The 12,945-nt window shown below is 37.5% G+C and overlaps 1 protein-coding gene across 2 annotated transcripts in view; it reads left to right on the top strand.

The window, feature by feature from the left end:
* The window catches only part of TOM1L1 (target of myb1 like 1 membrane trafficking protein), a 59,442-nt gene that overhangs the window by 34,474 nt on the left and 12,023 nt on the right, over window positions 1–12,945 (top strand). For both annotated transcript variants that reach the window (XM_080827191.1, XM_080827190.1), the window contains 3 exons: window positions 2,887–2,947; window positions 3,322–3,439; window positions 4,301–4,397. In XM_080827191.1, the coding sequence (XP_080683317.1) occupies window positions 2,887–2,947; window positions 3,322–3,439; window positions 4,301–4,397 (276 nt within the window). The remainder of the gene's footprint in view (window positions 1–2,886; window positions 2,948–3,321; window positions 3,440–4,300; window positions 4,398–12,945) is intronic.

Genomic DNA, 12,945 nt, shown 5'->3' with positions numbered 1-12,945 from the left:
AAATCTTGATGATTTCTGGGAAAATCGCTTACCTTTTTAAGACTTAAGTTTGTTCCTGTCTATTAAAGAGGATAGTATTACCTCTCTTCAGGGTTTCATTTTTGTTTTGAGAACTAAATGAATTAATGTATATAAAAGCACCTTGGGGAGTGCTAGCATGTTGACACTCATTAAATATTAATTTCTCCCTCCTCCTCATTAGTATCCCACTGGGCCATTTAACTTACTGATTAGATTTTTCTGTTGATCCATGAATGAACCAAGAGAATCAGTGACATAAAACCAGTAGCTGTGAAATGAGTTTTTTCCTTCACCGTCTCTTACGTACTACCTTATCAGAGACCACAGGCCCTTCATGTGAAAAGATGACTGTGCATTGACTGAGCATGTGAGCCCAGCAACCAGTGTTGTCTGAGCACTGAACAAACTCAACTTCTTGCCTTTTGTTTTGTGCGGCATAAATCTTGGTTAAGTGGGAAGATACCTCAGGAAGACCACGTGGCTGTCAGCAGAGTGCTGCCTTCTGGTTTGCATTTTGGCGAATTCTCTTACAAACCATTAAGACCATGGACTAAAAACTTCTTCTGAAGGGGAATGTCTAGATATCAAGAGGTTGGGTTCCTTTTGTGAATGGCTCCTTCCGGTTCAGCTCTGAACCATGTGTGCCAAAAGCAACTACAGTCAATCGTGGGACAGAAACACTTCAGTCTGAAGCTTCAGAGAAAAATGTTTTACCTGGAAAAGATACTAGTCTTGGTGTATTAGTTACCTATAACTGCTGTAACAAATCATCACAAATTTAGTGGTTCAAAACAGCATAAACATATTACCCTACAGTTCGGTGAGAGTCCAAAAATGGGTCTTGCCAGGCTAACATCGTGGTGTCAATAGGGGTACGTTCGTTTTTGGAGGCTCTAGAGGAGAATCCATTTGCTTAACTTTTGCAGCTTCTCAAGGCTGCCCACTCTCCTTGGCTCATGATTCTTTTTCACCATCTTCAAAGCCAACATCGTCTCGTTGAGTTTTTTAATATTGTATCATTCTTGCTTCCTCTTCTGCCTGTCTCTTCACATCTAAGGGCCTTTGTAGTTACATTGCTTGTCTGTACAGTCCAGGCTAATCTCCCTATTAAGGCCTTCCTATTAAGGCAACCTTCCATATGCCTTCCAAGTTAACACATTCACTGTTCCAGTGATAGGATATGGATATCTCAGAATGGGGGAATCTCCATTCTGTTCATCACAGTCTGCCCTCTGTTCCCCCAAAGATTCTCATCCATCCATGTGCAAAATACATTTGCCCTATTCCAACACCCCCTAAAGTCTCTGCTCATTACATCTAGAGATGTAATACATAGAGTTGTGCAAATAAGAAAACAGAAGTTTGTTGCTCGAGGGCTGATCTGTGAGGGGTGATTCATACCCAGCACATAACTAGTGTACAAGAAGCTAGTGCCATAAGGAGGTGGAGGAAAAAACGTGTTTTAGAAAGGGAAAAATGATTAAACCTAAGTGCATGTTCTAATTTAGTATGTTGCTAAGGCAACTCTTAGTTTGCAAAGCATTTCCGCATTAATCCACCTGTATTATCTTTCTCAGGGTCACCCCTGAAAATAACTTTCTGAGGAAATGCTTCAAATGCTGCTATCCTCTTTTAGCAGATAGAGAACTGAGGATCAAAAGTTATATACACAATCCTATGGTTTTGTGATAATAAAGCTGACACTTGATCCTTGACTACTGCCTTCAACTTCACTATTCTTTCAAAACTATTGTTTATTTATTTATCTGCTCCTCTTTATTCCCAATGCATGAGCAATGTAAATTTTAAATTGTAAAAGGTCAATATTTTTAGTAACTATCAGGTGTCATAAAATTCAAGAGAAACAATGAAAATAAGTTGAATGTATTTGAATTTTTATGGAACAGTATTTATAATGGCAGGATTGGAAACAAGTTAAATATTTAAGAGTAGTTAAATGTGGGGATGCCTGGGTGGGTTAGTCGGTTAACCAGCTGACTTCATCTCAGGTCATGGTCTCGGGGTCCTGGGATTGAGCCCTTTGCTGGACTCTACACTCAGTGGGGCATCTGTTTCTCCCTCTCCCTCTCTCCTTCTCCCTCTTTTCCCACTCATGTGCACTCTCTCTCTTTCTCTCTCAAATGGATAGATAAAATCTGGTTGGTTGGTTGGTTGGTTGTTTAAAAAAAAAAAGTAGTTAAATGTATGCTATGTTCATAAGGTAAAATATGCAGCCACTGGGAAAATGCTTACAACACAACTGAATTAGGATACAGAACTATGTGAAATATAATCTCAAATAAGTTTAAAAATAGATTAGTTCACAGAAAAAGATACCAAAAGGAAATACATCATGATATTAATAGGGCCCATTTCTAGGTGATGGATTACAACTAGTTGGTTGTTTTTTTTTTTTTAAGATTTCATTTATTTATCTGAGAGAGACAGTGATTGAGCGCATGAGCCAGGGGTAAGGGTGGGGAAGGGCAGAGGAGAGAGAGAGAACCTCAAGCAGACTTCACGCCCAACATGGAGCCTGATGTGGGGCTTGATCTCATGACCCAGAGATTACAACCCAAGCCGATTATCAAGAGTCAGATGCTCAACCAACTGAGCCATCCAAGCACCCCTATTACTAGTTTTTAATATATATTCATTTTCTCACAGTTTTCTCTAAAGGCATTACTACCCTTATAAAATGGAAAGAAATTTTTTTTAAGTTATTAACATACTTTATTGGGAGTCAGTGGGGATGAGGCTGATTATCTTTGTTCCTGAATATTTGCATGTTAATAATTTGTTAAGGATTATAGCATGTTCATATATTTTTTCTTTCAAATACTTATATTTTTCTAACTCAAACAGATTCACTCGGAACCAACAAAGGATTTTGGAGCAGAATAGGAACCAGAGGGAAGATGCCAATGTAAGTGAACAAAAATGTTATAAAAAACAATTGAATATTTTACAAATTGTAGGGAATAAGGCTTACCTAAAACAAGTCTTAAAACAGAGGAGACATTCGTTAACAATTTGGAGTGGTTTTGGTGATGGTATTTGCCTTAACAACTCAATATTATTAAGCTACTAGTGAGAGGTCATAAAAAGATTGTCTGATTAAGCAGCAACTCACGTAGGTGGTGAGATGCGATTAGTACGAGTGTTGCCTGTTGAATACAGTTCTCCTTCGAGATGCATCCAAATAGGATTTTCCTTAAAAAAAAAAAAAAGTCCCTGGGGAGAAAGCCATGATAAACTACCTGACATTTTTTTCTGAATTGTGTTTTTGTTTGTTTTCAGACTACCAGTGAACCTTCTGCCCCATCCTGTGATCTCTTGGACCTTAGGCATAGTTCTCCAATGCCTAGGGCCACTCTGGGAGAACTCAACACTGTGAATGCTCAGCTTTCGGACTTAAGTAAATAAGTACATGGGCCTTTCAGACCAGCAGAAGAGCTTGATGTGAAACAGTTCTGCTTGGTTTCATGATTAAATGCAACCTGGGAAGGACTGAAGTCTGTTTGAATATCAGAGAACTGTATCAGGAGATGTAGTTATTCCTTGGCAAATGGTTGGGTCAAACCCAGAAGTGGGATATATGGGAGGGGGATCCCTGAAACTCATCCCCTGGCTTAGATTCTCATCAAATCCACCTGGTCTACTTTTTTAGAGGTGGTTCAACATCATGGCCAAACTTAAAATCACTCTGTACCACACACTATGACCTTTGGGTTTCTCTGCTATGGTACAGCATTAGGTAAGGGAATATTTGATGCTGATTGAGAAAATCAGGAATTAGGAGGACTGACCTATATGGTGGTGAAATGTGGAGGAAAAAACACCAGTTTTTGAGGTAGAAGTCCAAGTTGAAATCCTCTGTCTGCTACCTTATAGCCACCCAACCTTTGAGACTTTCCTACGTCGGGGTGTCTCAGGATTATAGGAAGTTGAGAGCTTGGGGAGGAGAGGATAAAGGTCCATATATGTCCTACCTTTTTACTTTTGTGCCTGAGAGAACAAGACACAAAATCCCTTCTATTCTAGATCAGTTTGGGATTTCAGAAAACCCAATATAATAACATTTGTTACCTTCACAACATCCTTTTTTTGTGGCAGCATTTCTCTTTCTGGTTACCATTTAATAATGTCCTTTAATTTCCATTTGAGGAAATGATTTTATGGTGGCAGAAATATGTTTTATTTTTAATGTGGAAAATTGAGCAGAATAACTGAATGACAAAATGCTTTTAAAGCCAAACAAGTCCATTTTGTGTTCTAGATTTTAGCTCTCCAAGTTCTGCCGTAACAAACAACTTGAACCCCAGTCTTCGTCCACAGGTGGATTTGCTAGCCTTGGAAAATATGGAAACATCCTTGTAAGTATGTCCGGTAATACTGCAGAGGTAATACCGTCTTCTTCTGATTCCTTATATTTAAGAAAGCATGACATAAGAGGAAAAGTAGAGACTTGGGAATCAGACAGTCTTGAGTTAGAATCTCAGCTCTGTTTCCTACCAGCTGCGTGACCCTGGATGAGAAACTTCACCAGGGTGAACCTTCATTTTTCTTCTGAGAATACTTCCTAGGGTTCTTGCAAAGATTCTTTGAGATGCTATATGTACCCCCTAATACAGCAGTCTAGGTGGTAAGCCTTCCAAAAATTATTTATTTTTCAGTGGTAACAGGAAATGGGGGGGAAACAAGGGGAACTGAATGACAAGGGAGGTAAAACAAAAAAAAAACGGCCACATGAATTATGGAGCACTTGCCATGTGCCATGCACTTTGCTAGGCTGTGTTTGTTTATTCCATTTAATCTTTGCAAAAACTCTTGGACCTATGCTGTTGTCATTATGCCGATTTTACAGGAAAAGAGGCTGAGATTTAGGGAATAGAAACGGCCCAAGTTCATAAGCTATGAAGAAGCAAGTCAAACGAATTGATAGGTCACCAGACAAGAGGTATGGATGGCCCATAAACAGATGCAGTGATGCTCAACCTTACTTAAAATCATGGAAGTATAAATTAAACTACAGTGACTTTATTTTTCACCTCGGAGATTGGTGAAATGTTTGTTAATGGACTTTACTGGCTGTGGAAGGATAGATACTATCATAAAATTATGCAGTTCTTATGAGGGGCAAGTGGTAATATCTGTTAAAATTATAAATGCATTTGCCTTTGAACCCACCATCTCATTTCTAGGAATTCGTACTTGCTTATGCAAAATGAGGTGATCACAATATTCTTCTTTTTTTTTTAATATTTAATTTATTTATTTGACAGAGAGAAAGATCACAAGTAGGCAGAGAGGCAGGCAGAGAGAGAGGGGGAAGCAGGCTCCCTGCTGAGCAAAAAGCCCGATGTAGGGCTCGATCCCAGGACCCTGAGATCATGACCTAAGCTGAAGGCAGAGGCTTAACCCACTGAGCCACCCAGGCGCCCCCACAAGATTATTCTTGACAGCACTTGGGCATAGCTAATAATTGGAAATGATTCAAGTATGCATCAGCTGTGGCCTAAATATCTACACAATGTATTATTACACAACCAGGGGACAAAAGTAGACACTCTGTGAGGGACAATCACCAATATATTATGATGAAGTGAAAAAGCATGCAAAGTAATGTGTGTATACTTTCTTACATTTGCATAAGAAAGTAGGAAATAATATAAACATTTGCCTCTTTGTGTTAAGAAACACAAGGAGGGTGCAGAAGAAACTGAAAAAAGCACAATTCCCTTAAGGTCAAGGAGAAGCTGGATACACTAGATATAGCAAAAAATAAACCGAAGTTGGATTTTCTGTACATGAAAGGCTGGGTTTTTTTTCCTTTTAAATGTAGTATTTTAGGTAATAGACAATGCATTTCCATGATTCAGGTATCAAAATGATATAAAAAGATCTACAAGGACAGTACTTGACCTCACCCCACCCCATTACTTCCCCTTATGTCACATCTTGCTCCTACCCTGGTAGCCACTTTGTTATTTGTCCTTCCAAAGTGTCTTTGGGTAAATAATGAATATGATTTTTTTACTCATTTATTAAATGCAGCATACTCTACATACCCTAATGAACCTTGCGTTTTTCACTCAACATAGCTTGGCATATCTTGATAAAAATACATGGGTTTTCACATCAGTGGATTTAGACATGTTTTTAGAGTTGCCCAATGTTTTTACTCAAGCACTGAATTACTTTTCTACTTAAAAGGAGTAGGGGGCGGGGGCAGAGAAGGGAAATGAGAAAGGAGAATCAAAGTGGGAAGAAAGAGAGACAAAAGGGAAGAAGAGGACTGAGGAAAGCTTCATGTGTTGGGAAAGAATAGTGTCAGTGGCTGTGTTGTGAATGATTAGTCGGTCAGTACCATCACATAACTGTGACGCAAGTGATGCTGCAATGCTGTCGGCAGATTTCCAGGAAGTTGCTTAGTAAATAATGTGATCCAAAGTAACTGATTCTGTTTTCCTTTATCCTGCAAATAATGTTGTGTAATGAGAAGTGACTATATAGATGAAATCCAATTATAAAAATGTCTCTATAAAGCTTATAAAAAGATCAAATCCTACCTAATAGCTGCTTGTTTTAATCTGTAGTATCAGGAATCTTTAGTGTGCATAAAAATAACTTGGGGGTTATTAAAAAGTAAAATTGCTGGCCCCCCAAAATCTGACTCAGTAGTAGGACTCCTCAGTTGTTGTTGTTGTTTTTAAGATTTTATTTATTTATTTGACAGACAAAGATCACAAGTAGGCAGAGAGGCAGGCAGAGAGAGAGAGGAGGAAACAAGCTCCCTGCTGAACAGAGAGCCCTGCTACAGGGCTACATCCCAGGACCCTGGGATCATGACCTGAGCCAAAGGCAGAGGCTTTAACCCACTGAGCCACCCAGGACTCCTCAGTTTTAAAAAGCATCCCTGGAGAATCATAAAGCAGTACTTTGCTGATCATACATTAGAAACCCTATAATGGTTGTCCACCCAACATCCAGATATCAAAATAATTATAGTTCTTAGAATTCACTGGAATAAAAGATAATGTGTAATATCAATATTTTGTTTTTTAGACTAAGACTTTTGTATCCATTTTCTAATTTTCAGAAGGGCTTATACCTGAGTGAAACTATAATAGTGTCAGGAATTGAAGCACTAAAGTTACCTAATATGTGTACTGTGGGTTAAATATTGTGCCAGAGATCACACATGAAAGGCAAAATTAGCCATCAAAAATATGTTAGAGTCTTGAGAATTTTCTACCCCTCTGTGTTTGTTGTTCACCATCACGGAACAAATGAGTGATGGAATTATTCTAACAAACAAATCTTGAAAAACCATGATTATGGGATAAAGTATAATAGGTCATATTTATAGTCCACTTACTATCTGGCAACAGACTAACAAGAATAAGTAAGGTTGACTAAATTACTTATTAGTGCTCCTTATAGGACTGGGAGGTAGAAATACTATCATTCTCATTTCTTCACAAGTGAAGAAACCAAGGCTGAAGATTAACCTGCCCAAAGGTGTTGCAAATTCAAGTGGGTCAAGGATTCAAATTCAAGTGGGTCTGATTCTAGTGCCTGCTTTTTTTTTTTCTCTGCTTTAATTAACCTTATTTTTAAAATTTCCATAAGGTGAAATTTCATCTATTTAAAATTGTTTTTCTTTGGTGTATGGTCCCATGAATTTTAATGTATGTCTAGATGTTGTAACCACCACTACAGGATATGGGATAGTTCTTCACCCCCCAAATTCCCTTGTGGTATTTCTTTATAGTTATACTGCCCCACACTCACCCGCCCCAAGATACCCAGCAACCACCAGTCTGTTCTCTGTCCCTGTAGTTTGTCTTTTCAAACATGGCATCTTAATAGAATCATACAGTGTGTCCTATTTCTAGAAAACGTTGTGTAAAATTGGCATTTGCTTCATATATCCTGAAGTTCTATTATTAAGTGCATGTGCATTCAGTATTGCTGTGTCTTCTTTGTGAATTGACCCTTAAAGCATTGTATTGTCTCCTTTTCATCCCTTCTGATTTTCTTTGCTCTGATGTCTACTTTGATATTAATATAGCCATTCTAGCTTGCTTTTGATTAGTGTTTGTGTGGTGAATTGTTTTTCATTTTTTTACTTTTAACTATATAAAAATATTTGAAGTGCATTTCTTGTAGATAGCATATAGTTGGGTCATGCCTTTCTATGTACTCTTGTAATTTCTGTTTTTAACTGTACGTTTAGACCATTTACATTTAATGTAATTAGGTTTGGATTTAAGTTTAACATTATGTAACTTATTTGTTTTCTTTGTTGTTGTTGTTGTTGTTTCTGTTTCCTCCTTACTGCAGTCTTTTGGATTGTTTGAATGTTCTCATTCCATCTTATCTACTATGAGTTTGACTGTAACTCTGTGTAGTTTATATTATGAGGAGGGAGGGGAAATGGTTGCTCTAAGGATTGCAATATACATAATATTTTGTTCCAAGTACACCCAATATTTTACCGCTTAAAGTAAAATGTAGGAAATTTAGAGATCCTCCATTTATATTGTAGTTATTGTATATATCTACATTGAAAAAAAACCCAAGACAATGTTATACTCTTTGTGTGCAACCCTCAAGTATATTTTAAAGAACTCAAGAAGAGGAGCCTACCCAGTATTTGCCATTTCTGTTGATGATATTTTATTTTCTTGTATGATTTCCCTTCTCTCTGAAGAATTTTCTTTAGCGATTCTTTTAGAGCATGTTTACTGGCAGTGAAAAATATCCTTTTACTTCATGTGAGAATGTCTTTACTTCGTCGTTGTTCCTGAGGGGTTTTTGCAATGGATACGGAATTCTGGGTTGATGAGTTGTTGGTTTTCTTTTTTTTTTTTCTTTAAGTTTTCAAACATTCCTCCACCCTCTTCTGCCCTATGTGGTTTCTAATGAGAAGTCTATATGCACTCACATCATTGTTCTCCTATAGATAATATGTTTTCTCTATGTTACACTTTAAGAATTTTTTTTCCTGATTTTGAACAGTTTAATTATGATATGTCTGGACATGGATTTCTTTTGGTTTATTCTGTTTGGGATTTGCTGAGAGTATTCATTTCCTATGGCTGCCATCAAAAAAAAAATCACCACAAGCTTGGTGGTTGAAAACCACAGGAATTAATTTTCTCATACTTCTGTAGGCTAGAAACCTGAAATCTGCAGGGCCACACTCCCTGCAGGACTCTTAGAGACTAGCATCATTCTTCATCTCTTCCAGCTTCTGGTGACTGTTAGCATTTTATTTTATTTTATTTTTTTTTTTTTTTGCTTCCTTGGCTTGGCCCACATCACTCCACTTTCTGCCTCTACCTTCATGTTGTCTGATCTGTGTGTTTCAAATCTCCCTCTGCTTTTTTCTTTAAGATCACTCGTCATTGGATTTAAGGCTCATTCAATTAATATAGTTCAATTAATATAACATTACTGTAATCTCAAGATCCTTAGCTTAAAAACATCTGAAAAGATCCATTTCCAAATCAAGTCACATTCACAGGTTCCAGGAATTAGGACAAGGAGATACCTTTTGTGGGTGGGGCACCATTCAACCTACTATACTGCATTTCTTGAATCTGTTGGTTTATGTCTTTCACCAGATTTGTGAAGTTTTCAGCCTTATCAAATACTTGCTCAACACTACATGTTCTACTGTTCCTCTGGGACTCTTAATGACACAAATATTAGATCTGGTATCATTGTCTGGTAAATGCCTAGAGTTCTGTTCCTTATTTTTTTCCACTCTTTTTCTGTTTTGTTTTGTTTTGTTTTTCCTTAAGATAGGATAATTTCTGTTGATTTAAGTTCAAGTCTGCTGCTTATTTCTTTTTTTTTTAGATAAATCTTTTATTAAAGTTCAATTAATTAACATTTAATGTATTATTAGCTTCAGAGTTAGAGTTCAGTGATTCATCAGTCTTATATAATACCCAGTGCTCATTATGCCCTCCTTAATGTCCATCACCCAGTTACCCACCATGCAGCCCCCTCTCCAGCAACCCTCAGTTTGTTTTCTATGTTTAAGAGTCTCTTGTGGTTTGTCTCCCTCTCTGATTTCATCTTGTTTTATTTTTCCCTCCCTTCCCCTATGATCCTATTTTGTTTCTTAAATTCTACTTATGAGTGAAATCATATGATAATCGTCTTTCTCTGATTGACTTATTTTGCTTAGCATAATACCCTCTAATTCCACCATGTTGTTGGCAAATGGCAAGATTTCAATTTTTTGGTGGCTGAGTACTATTCCATTGTATGTATGTATGTATATATATATATATACACACACACATACACATACATATATATATATATGTGTGTCACATTTTCTTTATCCATTCATCGGTCTATGGACATCTGGGCTCTTTCCATACTTTGACTATTGTGGACACTGCTGCTATAAACATGGGGGTGAATGTGCCCCTTCTTTTCACTACATCTGTATCTTTGAGGTAAATACCCAGTAGTGCAATTGCTGGGTCATAGGGTAGCTCTACTTTCAACTTTTTGAAGAACCTCCATACTGCTTTCCAGAGTGGCTGCACCAGCTTGCATTCCCACCAACATTGTAGGAGGGTTCCCCTTTCTCTGCATCCTCACCAACATCTGTCATTTTCTGACTTGTTAATTTTAGCCATTCCAAGTTTGTGAGGTGGTGTTTCATTGTGGTTTTGATTTGTATTTCCCTGATGTTGAGTGATGTGGAATATTTTTCATATGTCTGTTGGCCATTTTTAAGTGGTCTTTGGAGAAATGTCTGTTCATGTCTTCTGCCGATTTCTTGATTGGATTATTTGTTCTTTGGGTGTTGAGTTTGATATGTTCTTTGTAGATTTTTGGATACTAGCCCAAAAAATAAGATACTAGTCTTATCCAAATGATAAGACATTTGCAAATACCTTCTCCCATTATTTCGATTGTCTTTTGGTTTTGTTGACTGGTTCCTTTGCTGTGCAAAAGCACTTTATCTTGATGAAGTCCCAGTAGTTCATTTTTGCCTTTGTTTCCCTTGCCTTTGGAGACACGTCTAGACAGAAGTTATGGCTGCTGAAGTCACAGAGCTTGCTGCCTGTGTTCTCCTCTAGGATTTTGATGGATTCCTGTCTCACATTGAGGTCTTTCATCCATTTTGCATCTATTTTTGTGTATGGTGTAAGGAAGTGGTCCAGTTTCATTCTTCACGTAGCTATCCAAATTTCCCAACACCATTTGTTGAAGAGACTGTATTTTTTCCATTAGATATTCTTTCCTGCTTTGTCAAAGATTAGCTGACCATACAGGTCCATTTCTGGATTCTCTATTCTGTTCCAATGATCTGTATGTCTGGTTTTGTGTGAGTACCATATTGTCTTGATGATTACAGCTTTGAAATAGAGCTTGAAGTTTGGAATTGTGATGCCACCAGCTTTGGTTTTCTTTTTCAACATCCCTTTGGCTATTCAGGTGGTCTTTTCTAGTTCCAAATTTTAGGATTATTTGTTCCAACTCTGTGAAAAGAAGTTGATGGTATTATGGTAAGGATTGCCATCAATGTGTAGATTGTTTTGTAGCAGACATTTTGACAATATTTGTTCTTCCAATCTGTAAGCATGGAACATCTTTCCATTTCTTGTTATCTTCTTCAGTTTCTTTCATGAGTATTCTATAGTTTTCTGAATACAGATTCTTTGCTACTTTGGTTTGGTTTATTCCCAGGCATCTTATAGTTTTTGGTGCTACAATTGTAAATAGGATCAACTACTTAATTTCTCTTTCCTCTCATTGTTAATGTATAGAATGTGACTGATTTCTGTGTATTGGTTTTGTATCATGCCATTTTCAGAATTCCTGTTCTACCAATTTGGGGGTGGAGTCTTTTGGGTTTTCCACATAGAGTATCATGTCATCTACGAAGAGTGAGAGTTTGACTTCCTCTATGCTGATTTGGATGACTTTTATTTCTTTTTGTGGTCTGATTGCTGAGGTTAGGACCTCTAGTACCATATTGAAAAACAGTGATGGTAGACATGCCTCCCTTGTTTCCGACCTTAGTGGAAAAGCTCTCTGTTTTTCCCCATTATGATACTGAGGTATGTTCCCTCTGTCCCTACACTGTGAAGTTTTAATCAAGAAAGAATACTGTACTTTGTTAAATGCTTTTTCTATATCTACAGAGAGGATCATATGGTTCCTGTACTTTCCTTTATTAATGTAGAGTATCACATTGATTGATTTGCAAATGTTGAACCACCCTTGCATCCCAGGAATAAATCCCACTTGGTCGTGGTGAATAATCCTTTTAATGTACTGTTGGATCCTATTGGCTAGTATCTTGGTGAGAATTTTTGCATCCATCTTCATCAGGGATATTGGTCTATAATTCTCCTTTTTGGTGGGGTCTTTGTCTTCTTTTGGGATCAGGATAATGCTGGCCTCATAAAAAGACTTTGGAAGTTTTCCTTCCATTTCTATTTTTTGGAACAGCTTCAGAAGAATAGGTATTAATTCTTCTTTAAATGTTTGGTAGAGGGCGCCTGGGTGGCTCAGGTCATGGTCCCAGGGTCCTGGGATCGAGCCTCACATCAGGTTTTCTGCTCAGCGGGAGGCCTGCTTCCTTCTATTTCTCTCTGCCTGCCTCTCCACCTACTTAAGATCTCTGTCAAATAAATAAATAAAATCTTTAAAAATAAATAAACAAATGTTTGGTAGAATTCCCCCTGGGAAGCCATCTGGCCCTGGCCCCCCTTTTTTGGAGATTTTTTATCACTTTTTCAGTATCCTTGCTGGTTATGGGTCTTTTCAGCTTTTCTGTTCCTTCCTGTTTCAGTTTTGGTAGTTTATATGTCTCTAAGAATGTATCCATTTCTTCCAGAGTGCCTAATTTTTTGACATATAGTTGTTCATAAAATATTC

This window comes from Martes martes (genome assembly GCF_963455335.1).
Source record: "Martes martes genome assembly, chromosome: 16".
NCBI lineage: Eukaryota > Metazoa > Chordata > Mammalia > Carnivora > Mustelidae > Martes > Martes martes.
Note: the sequence above shows the minus strand (reverse complement) of the source record. Positions and strands in the feature narration are given on the sequence as shown.